Below are 24,042 nucleotides of genomic sequence, written 5' to 3'. Positions count from 1 at the left end.
CTGCACACAGGAAATATCCACAAATTAGTGTATTGGAAGACAATAAGTAAATAGCAGTACATTTATGACAAATTTAATAATTTAAAGGATTTTCTTTTACAACAAGAAATTTTAAAAACAAATGTACATTTTGTTTTATCATGTTTATAGTAAAAATTAAACAATTCAAGTTTATAAAGTATATGAAACCTATTCGGATTTTATTTTAATTCCAAGTTACCAAGTTTTCAACATGTATGACGATAACATTTTTTAGGGTGGCCCTGGTTTATAGTAAAAATAAACAATTTAAATATATGAAGTATATGAAACCTTTTCAGATTTTATTTTAATTCCAAGTTACCAAATTTCATACATGTATAAATATAACATTTTTAAGTGTGGCCATTACGAATTCTAATGCAATTACTTTGTAACAATTGTTCTGATTGGATAACAACAAGCGTAAAATTATCTATCTCTTTGTCTGTAACTAAGGAAGCCGACATTTTGAATTTCGGAATGTATTGACATGTTATTTCTGCAATAATAAACAAAAAACTCACTTGTTGCGCCTAAAAATCTTCTTTTTATCAAATTTTATTACATTCTGAAGCGGCACAGAAGCCAGAACACGCCCGGTGTTTATGTTTCACGCCGGAAGCATACATATGACGTCACCTAGTGTAGGAACCAAAGTACATACAAACATCTTTTCGCAATATTTTCTTTAATGAACATTTTACACTGAAATGATGATTGAAAATTAATTATGAACTTGTTTTGCATTAGAATAGAGATAACTGTATTGTATTTGAAACTTTGCGGACGTCCATCGGTAGTTTTACTGTCGCAAATACCCGTTTACCTGTTTCCGCTCCGCGTCGCCAGGTAAACTAAATTTGCGACATTAAAACTACCGATGGACGTCCTTAAAGCTTCAAATACAATATAGTTATTATCTCTTAAATGTAGAAGAGATGTGCATGTATTAAGAACACTTGAAAATTAAGCAGTTTAGCCTAGTACTTAGTAGTATCTGATATTGCATCATAAAAAGAGGGATGATGAACTTTTACAAGTTTAGTACAATTTTTATATTTAATGAATGGCTGTTATTTATTTTGAATTTATTGAACCATAAAATTAATTTGTGACTCTTCACATTGAATAATCCGCGAAACGTACACAAATGTTTGCGTATGAATACACAACGTTAGAGTGGGCGTGTCTTCATAAATATTGATAACATTTAAAATAAAGCTAATTATTTTAACCAATCAGAAGACAGTAAATACATCAAATTTATTTATTTATGTATATGTCTATCAGCCTGGCAAACACATTTTGAAACACTGGGAACACCAAACTTTGATGAAAATATTTTTGACCTGGAGCGTTTAGAATTATCAAAATTACAAAATAACATCATACCGGAATTGGACATTCAAAAAGAAGAAATAACAAAAGCTACACCAACAGAAATTGAATCTGCAATTAGAAAATTAAATACAGGAAAAGCTTCCGATGAGAACGGCATCGTATCTGAACACTACATACATGCCATTGATGTAATCACTGATGAAATAACTGACATTATAAATCAAATTTTTGAAGAATTAGACGTACCTCAGAGTCTAAAAAATGGAATTTTGACACCTGTTTTGAAAAAGAAAAAAGATAAAACTATATCTGGAAACTACAGAGGTATTGTTGTCACTAGTATATTCTCCAAGATATTCGAAACAATCATAAAAGACAGACTAGAACCTGAGCTATTTCCATCACAAAATAATCTACAGAGGGGATTCACAGAAGGCGCATCAAGCCTATTTACAGCTTTTATAGTCTCTGAAACAACTATGCTATACAAGTTCCTAAAGATTGTACTAGAGCTATTAACATTAGACGCAGAAAAAGCTTTTGACACTGTTACCCATGAAATAATGCTGAACAAAATGTTCCATGATGGGATTAGAGGAGATATGTGGATATTACTGAAAAACATCTATACCAATATGACACTGCAAGTTAAATGGGGAGACCAAACAACCCAACATGTCAACATACAACAAGGAATACGTCAAGGAGCTAAACTATCTACTCTCCTGTACAACAGGTATAACAACACTATCCTAAATGCAATCACAGGCAGTCACCTTGGAGCAAAGATTGGTACCATCTGCGTAGCCTCACCAACCTGTGCGGACGACATCGCCTTACTAGGGGAACCGCATGATATACAAGCAATGCTCAATATTATTGAATTCCATACAAAGAGAGACATGGTGAAAATAAACCCAGAAAAATCAGAAGTCCTATGCACATCTAAAGGAAAGAATTACCAACAAAAAGCATACACCCTTGGTGAAAAACAAATCAACAGAGTAGACAAGCTAAAACATCTTGGTATTACAAGGAACGTCAAAAGCAAAGTAAACACAGATGAAAGGCTAAAAACTGGTAGACAAACCATATATGCACTTCTAGGATCTGGCCTACATGCACGTACAGGAATGTGCCCGTTAGTACTCTACAAAATCTGGAAAACATATGTAGTCCCAAGATATCTCTATGGTCTGGAAGTACAAATCTGCACAAAAGCTGATATATATGAGCTGGAAAAACTACAGAGGAAAATATTTAGACAATTTCTCAGTCTACCTGAAAGGACTGCATCCTCTGCCCTATATATTCTCCTAGGAGCTGAACCAGTTGAAACTGTACTAGACAGAAATATGCTTTAGTTATTCCTTACAATCTCTCGGCTAGATAATGCAATAGAAAAGAAAATCCTAAAATGGGAACTTGAAATCGGAAAGGACTTCACAGAATCCTTCATAAACAGAATAGACAAAATTTTAAATAAATACAGTCTGCCAAATCCAAAAGAAATTTTAGAAAACCCGCCATCAAAATACAAATGGAAAAACATGCTGAAAAAAGCCATAAATACATACTGGTCAAATATCTGGAAAGAGGAATGCTTGATAAAAACAACGATTAAGTACTTGACAATCCAGGAAAATCCTACTGAAAACCCACATAATATCTGGAAAGCTGCCAGAAACAATCAGAATGACATTCGAAAAGCAGAATTCAAAAGTAGACTAATAACTGGAACCTACATGCTACAAACAACTAAAGCAAAATTTAGCAAAAATCAAATTTCAGGAATATGTGAGCTATGTACCAAAGCTGAGGAGGACATTAAGCACTTTCTGCTGGATTGTGAGTCTCTGGAGAGTGTTCGTCTAAAACAGATGAACAAACTTTTATCTCTAACCGAGTTGAAAGGGGGAGGTGATAAAGCTATTTATAAAGAGGAGGATGTACTTCAAATTATAATGGACTGCTCGAAGCTATCAACAACTAGCCTTAACCACCTAAAAGCAATTGACCTGATAGAAATAGAAAAACAATCTCAAACTTTCTGTCACCAAATGCATAAGGAGCGCACCAAAATACAAACACGATGATACATGAAGTAGAGGCTGAAGTGAAACCGCTGAATCATCCAAGTACTTTTCTTCAAGACCCTCAGCAAAGTGAATTTACATTTAAACAACAACACTGTTATTGTATCCAGCTATATAAACTGCATATATATATATATATATACAAAATGGAAAGATGGACCAAGCAGTCTGCATGGAATGCCAAGCTAACTGCCCCCATCTACGACTAGATTAGCTGCTTACATCTAATTATATGCTAAGACCTTGGCAGAAGTTCACCTTTTACTTAAATTTTACGATATATATACGAAAGTTTTCAGTTTTTTGTTCTTTTACTAGCTAAAGATAATTTTTTTATTTTTTAATTGGTTACCTTATCTATTAAAAGCAATAACCATACTGCCATATTTTTAATCCCATTTATATTCTTTTTTGTTTGAACTACTTTTTTTTTACCTTTTACCCTTTGATTTTATCATTTTTCTGTCACATTTAAATCTTTTAATTCCTTAAACATAGATAGTAACGTCTCATAAAAAGGGATCAAAACTGTTTTTAAAAATCATAAACTCTAACCTAGGTAGAATCATAAATGATGTAAATAGCACATAATTCACGGGTAGTAAGGTCGTCATATCGAGGAGCGTTTAGTACAGTGATTTTGTCATAGTTTGGATAAGTTTGACATGGTTAATTTATGTTGCTTCCCTAAACTTATGCCTCAGTTCTATTCACACGAGCAGATAAAAAGCAAATCAAATGCTTGAATCTGTATTGGAGGTCAAACGATCTATATTGGAATTGTTGTTTCACGAAATTAACGCAGAATAAGCAAGATATCGGAATTGCTATGGTTTGGTTAAGCGATTGACATGGTTCGGTTAAGAGTCTAGAAATTCGTCAGGGTTTTGGTCAAGATTGTCATGGTTTAGATCGAAATAAATATATATGTGTTGTGGGTGTAATCGTCAAATCGTAAACTAAACATGTCATGTTACTCACTTTTTGTAAGTTTTCTACAATATAAGTTTAAAAGTCAACTAGCTTTCGATATAATTTTCCAAAAAAAAAGACAAAGCGTTGCTTCTGTTTCACTACTTATAATCTTTTCTTCATATGTTCATGCTTGACTCTGTCGAGGATATCATGAACGGAATCCCTAGTCAAATAGCTAAAGACTTCTACTCAAAAGTGGCAGCCACTGGCCCAGTCAAAAAGTAATTCTTGTTTTTCATTTTCTTTTCTAGAAAACTATGCATTTGTTGTTTTTTCTTTATTTTAAATTTTGAACCAGTATGTTGAATAAAAGGAGATGTGGGGTTATAAGTCCATGATACAGTGACCAAACTACAAAACTAATCAAAAGATATTAAGAGGACATCATAAGTTTTCAACCATTTAAGAAACCGAATAGTTACACGTGACTTATTGGTTTTAAAACTATGATAGATGAAATTACAATAAAAGTACTTTCAAAGTTCGAATTTAAAATATGAAAGATTACAACTCCAATTTTGGATTTAAGCCGATATAATATTCAAGTTTATCAATCATTATTACGAATCAATAAAACTCTTTGTAATACTGTATAAACATGATAAATGTATCGTGTATAGTATCATTAAATTATTATAGGTTAGACAATACTTGGTCATGTTTTATGAAGATTTAAGCCCAAGGCGAAGCCGAGGGCTTAAAACTTCATAAAACATGACCAAGTATTGTCTGACCAATTTAGAACATATTCACACTTTCGAGTGACCTTACAAAACTATTCTTTCCCATTGTACTATTCAAATCTAAATAAGAGTTCACTTTTTATAATGAACTAAATTTAAAAAAAACCCATAGGTAATGATCATTTCAATGGATGAACTGAAATAGCACCGACATAGTTTGTGAAGGATAGATTCATTTGCTTCAGGTAAAATTTAATACTTATATATCTTAATTTGTTTTTATTTTAAAAAGCAACACAATGTTTTATAAAACACCTTTTTGAAATTTTATTTTTTTATAAGTTTTAAACTCTCTGTTAATTTGGATTCAGACATTCAAAATAAAATGCTTACTTTTTATTGATTAATTTAAATGTATTGTGTTTCTCCGAATGCAATCCTTTGTTTTGCAAAATTCAAAATGTTTTTATTTTAATCTTTGCTCTTTCATCTTTAATCAGTAGGCTATTTTCCCTAGGAAAATGCCTTAGGGGATTGTACACTTCGTTAGTGTAGCTATTAAGCTATTTCACTTTCAAATTAACTGACAATGAAAAGTCATTCATGTATAGCATTTCATAGTGCATGGAAAACCATGTACTATGAAAATTAGAGGGCAAAAAACTGACTTTTCATTGGCTGAGAAGGGGTGAGTATGTTCTAATTTCAAATATTTTACTTCTTATGTAATATAGTTTCTATACTATCTGAAAAAAACCCTCCTGCTATCGAGTTTTGAATATGAGGTGGTATATCATTAGTGATAGAAAAAAAATTGAAATTCAAATAAAAACGTGTTACATTGGCTGCTACATGTACATTTAAACTGTATACGACCTTAATTTTGACCTGGCTAGACAAGAAATCATCGTTTGTAAAAGGACAGAACGCATTATTAGATGGACAACGATGAAACAGATGGTAAGTCTGTTGATATATAATATCACAAGGACACTTCATTTGAACTTCTAAGAACATTCAATGCTATTTTTATGCTATCTATATTTGCCGTTTATCATTTTTACTTATTTGATTTTCGATTAACTAGGTAATAACAAATATAAGACGACGTGGGAAAAACATAAATGAGACAGCAAACCAACAACACAAACATGAATTCTTTAACAATAGGATGAATTAAATAGGCCAAACTCTATATCTGCCTGTTTCTATAAAAATGGTAAATAAATTTAACAGAGACAACCAGAGATCTGAAACCATCAAACTATTTTCAGTATAGTGTAAAACAGTAAGGTATTGCATAGGACAACTTGTCGCGTCACTAGGTTCTGGACCTTTTTGGTGAGTCACAACATCGGAATTCAGTAGATCTGTTTTTGAAATTAAATGTGTAAAACCCTTCCTTTCACAATAGTTAGCACTTATGAATGCCTGTTTGTTGTCTGTGTTGTAAACTTATATTTCAATGATTTCGTAGTTAATAACTTCTTTTCAATTTGTGTTACTAAATATGTTTAGCATAAAAACAACGCAGCCAAATTCATAATTGTTTTTTTTGTTATTTATTTACACGATAAGGCTCGAAATTTAACACAAATGCATTGAATTGGACTCATACAATTTTTCAGAGGAAATTGCACCTATTACTCGGGTCATTTGAAGCTGTTGGTGATACTGATTTAATTGAATTAACAGTGGGTTTACTCACAAAGACAAATAAGATGAAAACAATAATGACGATCAACAGGGTTTGCCAAAAACAACTTAAGTTCACGATTGCACTTTTACGTTTAGCAGTAGATCTTCGGGGTTGGTCAAACGTTGCATGGCTTCTGAAATAAATAAACGTAGTAATGTTAAAAAGTCCTTTTGGAATCATGTTTATAATATGACTGCTGCAATAAAAGATTTAAAAATTAAGAAACAAATACTGAAACATAGGATCCTCTCAATATTGCAATATATGCAATGAAACTACAGTGTTAAATATATATCGTTATTTATTGCTAGACATAATTCAAAGTACATTATATGCAGATAAATGTTCTGTCAGAAGCTATTATCAATTGATGCATATCACAAGATGTGATTTATCGCATTATTTTACTAACAATGACCGACATAATGGCTGTCCCTTATGGTACAGGATCACCTCGCCCTTCAGGAGCGAGCGAGCAGCTTAGAGAAAACACAATTCATGAGTTTGTGATGCTACTGACTATTTCATGAGTTATGCTTTCTTGATATCATTAACATATTAAAGATTGGTAATATTATGAATATAAGAACAGGAGTTTCTAATTCATTTTTTTATGATTAAGAGAAGGGATGTTATGTCCCGTTACGATGACAAATAGCTGCTTACATCTACATCATTGGATTTCAGGTGGATAGTTATTGCATCATATTGCATCTACTTATAACATATTACTACATTGTATGTGCGTTTTTATACCTGATATGTTTCAAATGGAACGATTTTTGTTAATTTTGATAGTAATTCCGCATTATACACGACAAGAATTACATAACTGAACCATGTCGAACATGAACTTAACCATGACACGAATGAACCAAACCATGACACAGATATTTCAGTAATTTTGAATTTATTGCAAAAGTAGGTATTTTTCAGAATAATTGACCGCAGTGTTATATCACGAAGATATATGTGATGTAACAGACTGTAAGAAAATAACTTTTTGTATGCACGATAAACCAATTAGCAAGTTTTAAATTTTGACATACGCAAGATTTTTTCTGTGTTAAATCATTAACCATATGATACAACTTATGATGTACGAACATATTTACTTTATACAAAGGTACTTACCAGCTTGAATTGATGATCAGAAGTTCCATTTACAAAATATCCCAATGTTTACATTTTTGCATTGATTGTCATCAAAAAGACTTAACACCGTCATGTCAAACTTATCCAAACTATGACAAAATCACTGTACTAAACGCTCATCGATATGACGACCTTACTACCCGTGTAATTTTAAACTATTGTTCTTAAAATTCACAGTTTTACCTGTATATAAGGTTTTTTGAAACTTAAGCACCACACCTCACTGTAAATATCTGTAAATATTTTAAAACCATATATCCCCAAGTGGGAGTGCTCCGATATATAACGGAGGAATCTACCTGAACAGAACAGAAAGGATGGAGAAATGTCTCATTGGCACTTATACCAATTCTTCTTCAATCTATACAATCTATCTCTGTATAAAACTATTATTTAAATGAACATACATGACATATAGATTGTGTAAAATTGAAAACATGAAATATCTATCCTAATTTTAACCCTGAAAACATATGAAAGAGTCTAAATGTTCTATCATCACAGACTATAACTCTATAATATAAAATTCTTTAAGTTAGCCAACAGCAATCATTTTGTGCACTGAAGTAATTTTAATTGAACAATGTGTATACATGAACATGAATATGATCCTAAATTAGAAGGATAAACCAGAAGCAAGGTTCTTGGGGAAATAACAAAAATAACAAGATTAAGACTTGCCAAAAAAAGACTAATTTTTAAATGTTTAGTGGTACATTTGAGATGGTTAAACATGGAATATTTCTTTTCATACATACAGTCAATATAGAATGTCAATAATAATGTTTTTTTTTTTATTCCAGATGTGTTCCTCAAATCTATGCTTTGTATGTCTAGCATTATTTATGCTGTCTTTTTTACCTGAACAAAGTAATTGTAAAGAAGCAGACCAAGGCAGCTTGTATGATAAAATCACCACAGAACCTATCAACCCAAATGAGGAAACCCTAAAGCAGATCATTCCACAGAACGTCAGTAATACATCACAAAATGAGAGACTTGTAAAGAGGGAATATTTTATTTCTAAGTTATTTGAAGATTTTGGTAATGAAAATGGTATTTTGACACATAATGGACTGGATAAAATGTTAAAACAGTTAGGTTTTAAACTTGGTCATGTTCACAGCATTGAATATCATGATCACAGCATTGAATACCATGATCACAGCGTAAACCACGATCACAGCGTAGACCATGATCACAGCAAAGTCCATGATCACAGCAAAGACCATGATCACAGCGTAGACCATGATCACAGCAAAGACCATGATCATGATCACAGCGTAAACCATCATCACAACAATCAAGATCACAGCAAAGACCATGATCATGATCACAGCGTAGACCATGATCATAACAATCAAGATCACAGCAAAGAACATGATCATGATCACAGCGTGGACCATGATCACAACAATCATAATCACAGCAAAGATCATTATCACAGCGTAGACCATAATCACAGTGAAGACAATGATCACAGCGTAGACCATGATCACAGCAAAGACCATGATCACAGCGAAGACCATGATCACAGCGTAGACCATGATCACAGCGTAGACCATGCTCACAGCAAAGACCATGATAACAGCGTAGACCATGCTCACAGCAAAGACCATGATCACAGCGTAGACCATGATCACAGCAAGGACCATGATCACAATCACCATGAAATTGAGCAAAAACTATCAGAAGAGGAAGATCATACTCCCAGGAATAAAGTAAAAAGATCTTTGAAAATTAGTACTAAAAATGACAGTTCTGTTAAAGTGAGTATGTACATTGTGTAGCATATATATAATTTAAGAAATGTATCTACTAGTATTAGAGTTATATCAGTATATTGGACACGAATATTATTTCAAAAGAGACATTTTTTATTAATCAGCTTTCGCATTAAGGCAATTGCAATTCCATGAGTCCTAGCGAGTCAAAAGATGCAACTGAGTACACATATTATTTATATCAAGAGTATGATACATGTACATATATTTCAAAGTATTATATGAACATGATTAATGAAAAATGAAATCCTTCTTTTATCACTTATTATCTTTAAAGAAAAATGATAAAAGAGTACATTTTGTAATTTATATGCAGTATTAAATGATAATGGTGATATAATAATATAAAATTTAAATACTGTATAAAATAATTTGCTTGAAGGTATTTGAAGTCATACATAAGCTATTTCCACAAATCATAACTTATCTTATAGACATGAATACTTCACTTGCTTACATTTGTAACTTTCTCTGCGGGTACAATTGACATTTGATCAAATGGACTCTGTTTACTTAAGGTGTTATATCATCATTTATTTCCCCATTATAGCATGCTTAGTCGTTGTTAAATTTGCACTTTTCAAAAATTGTTACAGAAATTATCTTTATTTCAAATAAAAGAATATTTTTTCGACCTATTTTCGAATGCAACCGGATGTGATGTAATATGATTTGGTGGCATTACACCTTAAAAGGTGACCATGTACATTTTTACATGTTATAAAATTGAGAAAGGAAATGGGGAATCCGAATATGTCAAAGAGACAACACCCCGACCATAGAGCAGACAACAGCCGAAGGCCACCAATGGACATGTTTCATCAGACTTAATAATGTCCCCATAGTCAATTTTTGTTTACTTCTTTTTCGTCTTATGATTTAATTTGTATAACACCAGGGGTCACCACACTTCATAATTATAGGGAGTGACTTCTACCTGAAGGCCTTTCCTAACGAGGAGAATTCAGCGAGGATTGAAGGATTGTATCACTTCTTTTGAAAAATTGTACATAGATATGAATTTTTCAAGCATCAAAAACCTTTTGTTATTTTTCAAAGCCTTTCACATGACAACTGTAAAGATCAAAAGTTATAGATCAATTTAGCATTTTGTTTCAGTGCAATGAAAAACATATCTTTTTTTCACTTGATGAAACTGGTGAAAACTTTTAGTATTTAAAACATGAAAAACTCAATGTCAGTTTTAAGTGATATGAAAATTAACGCTAGAATCTATAAGGAGTCACGTGGCATTGCTATTGAATTCTTTTTGACAACGTCGTCATAGGTAAAACAGCGATGAACAGATTATCATTGGTCATCTCGCTGGAATGACTGTAATATGTTTTCTGTCTATGAAGAAACAACATAAAAAATGTGGTGCACACTGAATAACGCATGTAGCAAGTTATTTAACAGTGTGCACCACATGTTTTATGCTTTTTCGAATAGACAGAAAAAATATTACAATTATTTCTTATAATTTAATTCTAAATTCCATTTTAAACTGGAGAAAAACCATGAAAAAACGTTGATGACGTCACGGTCACAGTCATGACTAAATTATGTCTATGGGCTGATAAACAAAACAACATCAGCCAATCAGAAGACGCGTTACATCCAAAATAAAATTCTTGGACCTTAATCAACGAAGGTATAACATGCAACAGTCTGTAACATCAAAGTGAGACATTGTTGCTCACTCTGCCTGTATATAAACTTTTGTAAAAGAAAAACATGTTTGCTTCAATTTTATAGGACAAATATAATGTTGACAGTTTGTTTCATGAGTATGGATATACAGATGGTATAACAAGGAACCAATTTGTTAACTTTTGTCCTGGGTTACTCTTTATGTTGATTGGTTTAGAGCATGCAGATCAACATTATCCTGATGGAATTCACCAACATCTGAATACATCAGAGAGTAATTATCATCTACCAGAAGGTACGTAGAAAGTAAAAAAGAGATATTAAAATCCTTCCATCGGGCTCCTAGAATTCGTAAATAGAAGTTTTGAAATCAAAATTTTGTCTAAATGAGTGATATGCATTTGTATTATGGACATTTTTAAATCCAGAATGTGTATAAGTTGTAAGGCTTAAACTATAAACAACAGAAGGAAAATCAGGAGCAAGCGCGAAGAAGTAATTTTTATTAAATTGAACTGTTTATAAACCTATAAATACAAGATTGCCCAATGCAGTTAAATGAATTCACTAAACATTTTTTTTATTTCAGTATGGGGATTCAGCTGTCTCTCAGTGCTTGTGATCAGTTTAGTAGAACTACTTGGTGTAACACTTATTCCTTTCATGCAGAAAGTCTTCTATAATCACCTGTTACAGTTTTTGATATCGTTAGCTGTTGGAGCCCTCTCTGGAGATGCGATGTTACATCTCATTCCTCATGTAAGTTTATTTATTAGTTATAATGTATGATATACCTCCAAACATTGATGTTAAGGTATATATGGACCCTTAACTTAAAGTGGCAGATTTTTCACCTAAAATTTACTCAGCATACAGACACCTATATGCATTTGGAAAAGATTTAAGGCATAGCATGCCCTAGATAAATAGATTCCAAATACATTTTATGAATTATAAAAATAAAGACTGAACAGGATTTTGCGTTGCACTTTTTTTTCATTCCTCCAGAAGGTGCCAAAATAAATTAAGATGGGATGAGGTTTGAGAACTTCCCCACAGGTAATACTTAAAGTGAGCTGTAATAACTGACATGGACAATAGATGGTCAATATATACCTGACAATAATTGGTGTTTTAAACTGTGTACCGGGGTGGACCATATCTAGTGAAACTCAACTGTTTGCTAATTATATCATCTTCTGCAGGGACGAAAATAAGTGCACAGCAAAATCCAGTTTAGTTTTAAATTTTTTAAATCATACAATGCATTTGAATTTTATTAATCTAGGGCATACACTACATTAAATCTTTTCCAGATGCACATGTTTGTCTGTACTCTGAGTAAATTTTGAGGTGAAAACACAGCCATGTAAGCCAAAGGGTCCACATGAACCTTAAGGATATGTCAACCAAATAAGCTTTCTTTGTGGCATAAAATCACCTATGACAGTGACTCCCTCATTTGCATAACTTCTTTGAAATTGCAAATTCATATTTTAATCACATAAAGTTTCCTGTTTCATTTTTTTTGTGTTTTTACCTTTTTAAAAAAACATAAGATATTACCAAATAAAAAATCTTTTAATAAAATTTAAAGTTTGAATTTAGTGGTTAAGGGACTCACTGTCGATTATTTATTCATCGACAACATATGTTTTTCTAAGATAAATCATCTCAAGAAAATTACAATATTCATGCCCCTTGTACCTACGGCTAAGTCATTATCACTGTCTTAGTCATTATCACTATCTTAGTCAATGCCACTGTCCTGTTGGCATTCCATATATCACGATGATGGCCAGTTTTCATAAACTGTTTATCACAGAGATATGTCTGCCTTTTTGGTAATTTTGGCAATAATTGTGCCAATTAATGCTAATACAATTGCAAACCAAATATCAATGACCTACCACAAGTGGATCCCCATAAATTGACCTAATCACAAACTAATACATGTAATGTAAGCAAACCAATCAAAGTCAATAGACCATGACTGAGGGGGCGGAGCCAAATAATCTCCATGGCAATGAGATGTGACAATGCTAATAACATCTGCATACCAATTATCATTGACATACCACAAGTGAATCTCCACAAACTGACCTAATCACAAAATAATACATGTAAAGTAAGCAAACCATTCAAAGTCAATAGACCATGACTGAGAGGGCGGAGCCAAAAAATCTCCATGGCAATGAGATGTGGCAATGGTAATACATCTGCATACCAATTATCATTGACATACCACAAGTGAATCTCCACAAACTGACCTAATCACAAAATAATACATGTAAAGTAAGCAAACCATTCAAAGTCAATAGACCATGATTGAGGGGGCGGAGCCAAATAATCTCCATGGCAATGAGATGTGGCAATGGTAATACATCTGCATACCAATTATCATTGACATACCACTAGTGGTTCCCCATAAAACTGAGCTAATCACAAACTAATACATTGTTGACGCCGTCGCCGTCACCGTCACCGACGCCGGAAACAGCATACATTGATCACGCTTTTTGACTCCGTCAAGGCGAGACAAAAATCATTTATGTAAATAATGCATGCCCATTGAGCCATATGGCAAATCTTAAAAACATCAATTGTAAAGTGGACGTGACAGGATACTACATGTATATACTGTATTAATGTTTTTGAATTCCTCTTTCAAACAAGTCATCTGCATTCAATGAGTCGACTAAATGCTCTACCACTTGAATTATAGGTACTACATGACTACGGTACAAATGAGGTATTTCAACCAATAATGTCTATAATAAGAGTCACATTTATTCTCGTAGCAATCAATATGTCTGTCTGTTTTTCTGTCCATCCCCTTTTCCAACAAATATTTTTAAAACACTTATTTCAGAAACTACTGAACAGAACAATGAACTTAGAAATTAATTTTTCACACTTTATGACTACATATTAGAGTTACTTCATATTGAGTCATTATATTGACAATTGAGTTATCATCTTGTCAATTGAGTCACCATCTTGTCAATTGAGTCATCATCTTGACAATTAAGTCATCATCTTGACAATTGAGTCATCATATTGACAATTGAGTCATCATCTTGTAAATTGAGTCACCATCTTGTCAATTGAGTCATCATCTTGACAATTGAGTCATCATCTTGACAACTGAGTCACCATCTTGTTAATTGAGTCATCGTCTTTACAATTGAGTCATCATCTTGTCAATTAAGTCATCATCTTTACAGTTGAGTCATCATCTTGACAATTGAGTCATCGTCTTGACAATTGAGTCATCATCTTGACAATTGAGTCATCATCTTGACAATTAAGTCATCATCTTGACAATTGAGTCATCGTTTTGACAACTGAGTCATCGTATTGAAAATGGAGTCATCGTCTTGAAATCGAGTCATAGTCTTGAAAATTGAGTCATCGTCTTGACAGTTAAGTCATCGTCTTGAAAATTGAGTCATCGTCTTGACAATTGAGTCATCGTCTTGACAATTGAGTCATCGTCTTGACAATTGAGTCATCATCTTGACAATTGAGGCATCATCTTGACAATTAAGTCATCATCTTATCAATTATGTCATCATCTTTACAGTTGAGTCATCATCTTGACAATTGAGTCATCGTCTTGACAATTGAGTCATCATCTTTACAATTGAGTCATCATCTTGACAATTGAGTCATCGTCTTGACAATTGAGTCATCATCTTTACAATTGAGTCATCATCTTTACAATTTAGTCATCATCTTGACAATTGAGTCATCATCTTGTAAATTGAGTCATCATCTTGACAATTGAGTCATCGTCTTGACAATTGAGTCATCGTCTTGACAATTGAGTCATCCTCTTGACATTTGAGTCATCGTCTTGACAATTGAGTCATCGTCTTGACAATTGAGTCATCATCTTGACAATTGAGTCATCGTCTTGACAATTGAGTCATCGTCTTGACAATTGAGTCATCGTCTTGACAATTGAGTCATCGTCTTGACAATTGAGTCATCGTCTTGACAATTGAGTCATCGTCTTGACAATTGAGTCATCGTCTTGACATTTGAGTCATCGTCTTGACAATTGAGTCATCATCTTGACAATTGAGTCATCATCTTGACAATTGAGTCATCATCTTGACAATTGAGTCATCATCTTGACAATTGAGTCATCATCTTGACAATTAAGTCATCATCTTGTCAATTAAGTCATCATCTTTACAATTGAGTCATCATCTTGACAATTGAGTCATCGTCTTGACAATTGAGTCATCATCTTGACAATTAAGTCATCATCTTGACAATTGAGTCATCATCTGAGTCATCATCTTGGCAATGGTGAGTGGTAAATTGTGGACACATTTTTGATATTAAATTTTTTCAACATCAAGAACTTGCTTAATGATAACAAATATTTTTGTCAGTGATAATTTGTTGTTAAGTGAGTTCTCTTTTATTTATAATTAGTAAGACACCTACCTCTTTTTTCCTATTCATGTTTTTTTTATTACAAGTGGGGTTATGCTGAACATGACAATACATGCTTTCTTGTTGTGTACCATGGGTGAAACTAAAGTGTACAAATTTTGGTGTTTTTCAAAACGGCAACAGTGATTGTTAAAATTACATGATGCATTTGAAGTTGAACAATTCTTTTATGCTGACATTTAGCCTTTATCTAATATAGATACACCAACTGAATATGTATCTTTATGTTCTACATATATTTCAGGCATTCGAAGGTGGCCATTCCTCGCATGGTGAACATGATTCACATGACAACTCACAGCATATATCATCAGTATTGAAAGGACTGTGTGGACTTGGAGGAATATATTTCTTCTTTCTGATAGAAAGACTCTTGACAATACATACACAAGAAAAACGCAAAAGAAACAAGGTAGGTATCATATATATTTGATTGCCCCTGGTTGCTGATATACAAAACACAAATTAGATTTCTTTATCGCATTGTTTGTAAGATAAAAACTGATTATTTTACTCCTCTGACGTCATACAACGATAGCAAAAATGACATGATATAAAATTGATATGGCCACATTGTTGTATGTTGTAAAGCTTATATACATAAACATATTACTTAGTTAAAAAAAACCTTTCTTATTTTTATTTATTTACAGGGACAATCTAAACACACCAATAACAAGACCGTATATAGTAAGGAACAAAACACCAGTTTTATAGAACATGCGTCTGGACATGATTGTGACGATATGGTAACGGGCATTCATCCTGGACACAAAGGTATATTTGGGGTTAATTCTAGAGAGGTTCACATGCCATTCATCCTGAACACAGAGGTGTGTTTGGTGTTAATTTTAGAGAGGTTCACATGCTCTCATACAACTGGATCTAGTCAATGCATTTGTTTGAGAAGCCAGTGTCTTATTAACAAAGTTTTATTACCCTTTGTTGGACCTGTCATCACATGTTCCTAAATGAAGTTATTATAAAAGACATCCTGTTTTATTGTCAAGCCTGTAACATTTATGTTGCAAATTTAAACAAAGCGATCCTCATAAGTTAAAAAAATGAAATTGTGTTGTTATGTTTGCAAAATAAAATTGTAATTGTATGGATGACATTGGTATTGCATTCCAAATCCCCCATATGATTGTTCTGGACAAGTCCTTGCTATAGTCACATGATGGTACACAGTTTTATAAGAATTTTCAAATCTCATTTCCAAGACGTTGGTGTTGCGCAATACCTCAATCATAGTTTATTGAACATGAAGTTTTTGCATAGTTTAAATGTTTAAAGTTTGATTTCGCAAATATTTGTAAATACTACATGTATACAGCCAAGACAGATCTTTGCGTCAAAAGTTTATTCAATCTTTAACATGTCAGAATTATTTGTATTCACCTGGATAGTCAGGAGCGTGTTGTTCGGTGGTTGTCGTTTGTTGGTGTGTTTCAGAGGGGACTTTATGTTTGCACTCAGTCCATCTGCCTGTCTGCCCATCTGTCAGTTCGGCAAATCAGTTTCCAGACTTTTCTTTCTTCGTGCTTGAAGACATTGATTTGATATTTGTTTTTCTTTATCATGGCAAGTTACAAATTGACAAAAAAGGTCGATTGAAAACAAAACTTTACGACAAAAAAAGATGATTTCAGCTTTCCAATTGTGAACTTTCCATTTCTAAGTAGCAACATTCCAGCAGCACCTGCATACGGGGCTTGTATTTCATATCATGATTTTCTTGATAGATGATTGCTGCTCACCAGGAAGCTAGTAAACAAAGTTGGAATCAGTTGAATTTTACGGACGCCATCACGAGTTGGTTGACCGTTATAGAATAAGCGCTTCACATATGAGATCGTATATGTTCCTTACGTCGTAACTACAATCCCCTTCCCTCAATCATGAATGTGACCTACCGACTTAGACTATTTACCGGGTTTGTTATAACAGGATTAACACGACAGGTGCCACATGTGGAGCAGAATATGCTTACCTTTTGGAGCACCTGAGATCACCCCCAGTTTTTGGTGGGGTTCGTGTTGCTTATTCTTTATTTGTATATGTTGTGTCATTTGTACTATTTTTTGTCTGTTTGTCTTTTTCATTTTAATCCATGGTGTTGTCAGTTTATTTTCTTTTTATGAGTTTGACTGTCTCTCTGGTATCTTTCGTCCCTCTTTTACAGGTCTGATTTCACGATTTTTGCTATTTTTCTTTTTTGGTCCCTAGAATTAAAGGACAAGGTAAATATGATAAGCCCCCGTTTTGGTCTCCATTTTTTTTCTTTTTTCAAATTTTGTTTTGGTTTGAAGTTTGTTTGGGAGAACTTCAAAACCAAATAATTTCAGCAACTGGTTGTGATGAGGGGTCAACTTTCCGTGATTATTCAAATATTGTAATTTTTATTATCTTTTGTTGGTCATTCTTGAAGATTTCGATTTGATAATTAGTATTAACAGTCAAACCTGTATTAAGAGTCCACTCAAGGAATAAAGCAATGCATGTGGTTTCTGAATACAGTTTCTATAATTTGATCATACATCACAAGACATAGCCAGACAATTCCTGAAAATAACCCAGGTTGCAACGCCCTCACATGTTCTTCAAGATTTTAATATTAATTGCCTCATTATGCAAGAATGTCAAATAGGTTTTATTCAATTATAATATAATTCGATCGCTTGTTCCTTATTCTTGAATCATAACTGTAAAGAAAGTTTATTTTTGTAGACATGCTAATAATATTGTGTGCTCAACTTCATCATCGTCAGTATTGGCAAATTTTGTCTCAATCATATAACTTACAATAGCTCTGTTTGAATAACCAATTTCACTTCAATCACGAGTTAAACTTTAAAATCGATCTTGGACTGGTAAGAGACATCCTGATTATTGAACCTTGTGGTAATCAATCGTCTAAACTCGGGCGATTCCGTTCTAGCGGATTTACTCAAGGATTACCGAAAGTTATGATGTCAACAATCGGCAATCCTCGAGTGAAACTGCTACTCTCGCAATAGAATCAGCCGAGTTTTAACGAGGGAAAGGTCAACATTGATCATCAAAATGGCGGTACGATTACAGTTTGTCGAACAAGGCTGACCCTTCCAAGTAAATTATCAGTGTATTCCAAACTCTGTCTGACCGACAAAAAGCTCGACAAAAAGTCCTTCAGTCAGAAAGAAATTTTCTAATTTTTTATTTGAATATGTAGTGGAAAAACGTCAAATTTCCGTTTCAGTCAGAAAAACTTAAGACAGTTTGGCACATACTGAATTATGGTCGTTTTATACAATTAAACGCAGTTGCTGATCTCTTAAATGCTTAACACAGTTGAAGTATATAGGGAAATATGTTTGTGGGAATATCGCTTGAAAATTGGTCGTTAACAGCAGGTGGTCTTTGGACATAGAAAATTCACTTAAATTATCAGTTTTCAAGGGTTTTTTTTTTGTCATGCGTGTAAATTTTGACTTGATACTTTTATGTAGTTTACACCATGACAAGCTATAGATCACGTTAGAATTGTTTGTCATTACAATGCATTTTTAAATGGAACTACAGAATGCTTGTTCTCTTTGATTTTTTCCCACTAGTCATTTTGAGACCCTTTATAGCTTGCTGTTGGTGTGAGTCAATGCTCCATGTTGAAGGTTTTACGTCGACCAATAAGGTTTAAACGTTAATATATTGTGACTTAGATGGAGAGTTTTCTCATTAGCACTTGTACTAGTACAACATCTTCTTATTAACATGTATGTTTTTGTTCCAGTTTTGAAGAATTATGCTGAAGAATCTCACAATACTGACTGTCACAAGCTAGATGATTTGAGTGACGAGGAAAATCATGTCAAATGTAAGAAGTCTACAGACGAGGAAGACCCATCGCTAGTATTAAGTCATACTCATGGTGGTCATGGCCATAGCCACTGTCACAAAGTACCCAAGACAGTGGCAGCTATTGCATGGATGGTTATTATTGGTGATGGAATTCACACCTTTTCTGATGGTGTAGCTATTGGTGCAGCTTTTGCAGCAAGTTTAACAGGAGGATTGAGTACATCCATTGCTATATTCTGTCATGAAATTCCTCATGAAATAGGTTAGATATTAATATGGTCCTTGTAAGACTTATAAAAACATTACATTGTTCAGTTTTTGCAATGCATATGCTAGAATCTGGCATTGAAAAGATTTTTTATCGTGGCTTCGACTTAAAGTCATAAGAAACCTCAAGTCCAAAAAAAATAATGCATATGTTTTTTATAACTCAATGGATAGTTTTCATCATAAAACTTATGTACATATACTTTTTTCTGAAGAAAATTCTTCAATTTATTCATATTTAGAAGAAGTTTACTTTATTTGAATTGCTTCCTTCCAGCAAGCAATTCCCCCAACATATTTTCCGTATGCAAGGTGACCTCAGTGTGACCCATCTCGTAAAAATCCGGTGACCACAATACGCATGGATGTCCTTAAAATAAACTATTATCTGCATTTACATGTTAAACACGTGCTCAATTTCCATGCTTTTTTGTTTATTTTTTGTCAATTGTTGACAAACAGGTGACAATCGTTAAACTTCGGCTTCAAAACACGAACTTTAATTACCTGCCATATTTTCACAACAACACTGACCGATTGAAAAAAAAATTGCCGATTATACGAAATTTACACGAAAAAAATGACAAATTCGAGTGCAGAAGACTAAGTTTATGATGTTTGTATGCGTTGGTTCAAGAATTAGAAGAACATTATTTTTCACCGGTCACTCGTTGAAAAAGCGAGACATAGCCATCCTACACTTCGTCGTCATTGTCATAAGTGGTGGCGTACAGAAATATTCACTCTGTGGTTAAAGTTTTGAAAATTTTAATAACTTTCTTAAACTATCCTGTATTTCTACCAAACTTGAACAGAAGCTTGTTTATGATCATAAGATGGTATTCAAAAAAACATTTTTGTAAAAAGAAAATCCTGTTTATCCGTATATGACTTATAATAGTCAACACTTCGGTGATGACATGAATATCAATAATGTAGTCGTTTTTATAAATTTCCTGTTTACAACATTTTAAATTTTTTTAAAAACTAAGGATTCTCTTATCCAAGGATTAGATTACCTTAGCCGTATTTGGCATAAATGTTTTGGAATTTTGGATCCTCAATGCTATCAAACTTGTTTGGCTTTATAAATATTTTGAGCGTCACTGATGAGTCTTATGTAAACTAAACGCGCGTCTGGCGTACTAAATTATAATCCTGGTACCTTTGATAACTTTTTCATAATAAAATGGGATGAGTTTTTCTGCCAGTTAACATAATATTCAATCTGTGGTTAAAGTTTTTAAAATTTTATTAACTTTAACTTTCCTGGATTCCTACCAAGCTTGGACAGAAGCTTTTTTATGATCAAGAGCTAATGTGCAAAAGGAAATTTTGTAAAACTATATTTCCAGTTTTTCCGTAACAGATACTTATACGTATTTTATATGGACTTAGTTTTCTTCCAGTTAACAGAAGTAAACATTAATTACATTCATAAAGTAGGTAAATAATGTGCAAACACTTTTTCATTCTACAGCTCTTTTCAATTATGCTGTTTCAAAAGAAAAGAAACAGGCTCTCTTGCTTGTTTCTAATATCAAAATATAAAAAAACACTTTTGCAATTTTAATCGGAATATATTGTATTGGTAAACCTAACTGTGTTTGCAGATCTGCAACATATCGTATTTATTTCAACGTGGTAATTTGTAATTTTAAGATATATCACTACCGTTTACAATGCCAAGTATTTCGTGTGGAAACAGTTGAAAAGAAATGATCTCAATTTTAACATTTTCTTTAAGGTAAGTAGATAAATGCTTCAAGTGCTATCACACTTTGATATTTTTTTAAACAATTTAGCAGTATAAATTAAAGAAAATTAGAAAAATTCATAAACTTGCTTTCCAATTTTGTTCTAAGGTATTATATTACAACATGTTTGTAGTAATCTAATGGATGTACTTCTTATAGAAAACGTGAAGATGGTTTTGTTTTTTCAGGTGATTTTGCTGTTCTATTAAGAGCAGGGATGACTGTTAAACAAGCCTTGATATACAACTGCTTATCGTCTATTCTTGCCTTCATGGGTATGTGTGTTGGTATTTTCATCGGTAATATAGAAGGTGCTAGCCAATGGGTTTTTGTTGGAGTTGCAGGCATATTCCTGTATATTGCTTTAGTTGATATGGTAAGATAATCATAAAGAATGTTTTCCAATAACAGCAAGAGCTTTGTAATATAGTACTTATGTGAAGGTTATGTGTGGTACTTTATACAATTTTAGTAAAGGTCTTCAGTACAAGAACAGAATTCAAACATGTCCCAATCAAGGTTCAATATTTAAAATCTTTAAACAGCATCCAATGTGACGTACTGAATCACAAAATCAAAGTCCGACTGATCAGCAGATTCTCATTGTGATGTATAACTATTGAGTTATTTATTTTCAAATTGATCTTATCTGTTTCATTTTGGGTTTTTGTGAAGTAGCTTACTGAAATTATACTGTTTTCTTACATTTTTATCAAAATAAAAGGAGAAACGAAACTCCAGAAAATGGCAATAAGAATCACCAACATCAAATTATGAGTGCATGTAAATGCATATCATATTATAAGTTAATTTGTTCGCTACTGATCATGAATAAGTTATCAATTATGTCAGTAAAACTGTATTTGGCATTTAGTTTTAACTGCAATGACAGTGTAAATTATTTGTTTTCAGCTTCCACAGGTGTCTGATGTAGATACGAAGAAGGGAGAGCATCCACTTTGTCATCTATTATTACAGATTTCAGGAATGACGTTAGGAGGAGGAATAATGTTTCTCATTGCTTTATATGAACATGACCTGAAGAATATCTTCTGATGTAAATCAGCAGATAAACCAAAAAAAAAGGACTTCCAGCAGCTGGTGACATAAAAGAGTGAATGATGATGTAGTAGTAGTATGTGTGTAAGTGTTGTATGAGGGATAAAATTACAGTAACAAATGAAGATTAGTATTGATGTCCATTATACAAATGTACAATGATTTAAGAAATCCTTTGTGGACAAATGAAATCTCAAGAACCTTCTTTTTTTTTATTTGGTGTCTCTTCTATAATAATGTCTAGGTCTTTTGATGGATCTATTTCTTTTTGGAGATGGATGATAAGTGACAAGTCTTATAAAACAATTATTTACTTATTTTGAAAGCATCTGCTTATGTTTTGTCTTTACGTTGGGTTTTGGGGATGGGTTGGATGAAGCCTGCAAAAGGAAGCTTAATTTAACTTGCAGGGGGACCATATGTATTAAATGTTTACAAACATGATTATGCAACTACTTATAATGCAATGATTTTTAAGATGAAATGCAAGATATGAATTGTGTGATAAAAAATGTGTCCATGTATTCCAATATATGTTTGGATTTAAAAGATGTTTAATAATGAGATTAAAAATGTTTAATAGTGAGATTAAAGATGTTGTATACTAAGTTAAGCTCATTTTTGAGTATTGTAATGTCATGAATATAAAAAACAATGTTATATTATTTTATTGACTTTTAACAATCCTTGATGTTTAAAACATCTTATGTTTTGTGGACTAATTTTTGCCTATAAGTTAAATATATTTATTTAGGTGGTTGTATAATTTCATAGATGTCTTTTACAACATTTGTCTTGAAGATATCCCTTAAATGACAATAATTACAGTCTACTGTATCCTTTTCCATCTCACACTACCAATTGTTAGTAGTATGATGTGTCCTTGTAATAGCGATGAGCTCTTGTGAGGTTTTGATAACGACACAAAATACTACCTTTATAAACATATCATTTCTAGGTAAAGATTGCATAAAATGCAATACAAACCTTATGGGACTGACTTGATGTCTAAATGTCCAAAGGCTGATTACTACCTTTTTTGATACACCAAATCTAGTGCTTTGATTATAACATTCTATACATACTATCCATGAACATTTCCAGAAATTTATAGATGTAATATATGCTCAGAATTTCAAGGCTCAAAATGATGTTTCACTTGTCAAGAAAATTATATAACATTGAGGTTTGAATCACAGTGCATAATAAGTCATTTCATATAATTTAATTCACCTATGCAAG

At 32.7% G+C, this 24,042-nt stretch overlaps 1 protein-coding gene across 1 annotated transcript in view; it reads left to right on the top strand.

The window, feature by feature from the left end:
- Positions 1-22,856, top strand: part of LOC134707204 (zinc transporter ZIP10-like) — a 29,255-nt gene extending 6,399 nt beyond the window's left edge. The window contains exons 2-9 of the mRNA XM_063566786.1: positions 8,774-9,739; positions 11,513-11,702; positions 11,997-12,166; positions 16,122-16,289; positions 16,531-16,654; positions 19,650-19,979; positions 21,930-22,117; positions 22,654-22,856. Of these exons, the coding sequence (XP_063422856.1) occupies positions 8,774-9,739; positions 11,513-11,702; positions 11,997-12,166; positions 16,122-16,289; positions 16,531-16,654; positions 19,650-19,979; positions 21,930-22,117; positions 22,654-22,797 (2,280 nt within the window). The 3' untranslated portion in view covers positions 22,798-22,856. The remainder of the gene's footprint in view (positions 1-8,773; positions 9,740-11,512; positions 11,703-11,996; positions 12,167-16,121; positions 16,290-16,530; positions 16,655-19,649; positions 19,980-21,929; positions 22,118-22,653) is intronic.
- The last annotated feature ends 1,186 nt before the right edge of the window (positions 22,857-24,042 follow it).

Source organism: Mytilus trossulus, chromosome 2 (genome assembly GCF_036588685.1).
Source record: "Mytilus trossulus isolate FHL-02 chromosome 2, PNRI_Mtr1.1.1.hap1, whole genome shotgun sequence".
In the NCBI taxonomy this organism is placed as follows: Eukaryota; Metazoa; Mollusca; class Bivalvia; order Mytilida; family Mytilidae; genus Mytilus; species Mytilus trossulus.
The sequence above is the reverse complement of the archived record's forward strand: the minus strand, read 5'-3'. Positions and strand labels throughout refer to the sequence as shown.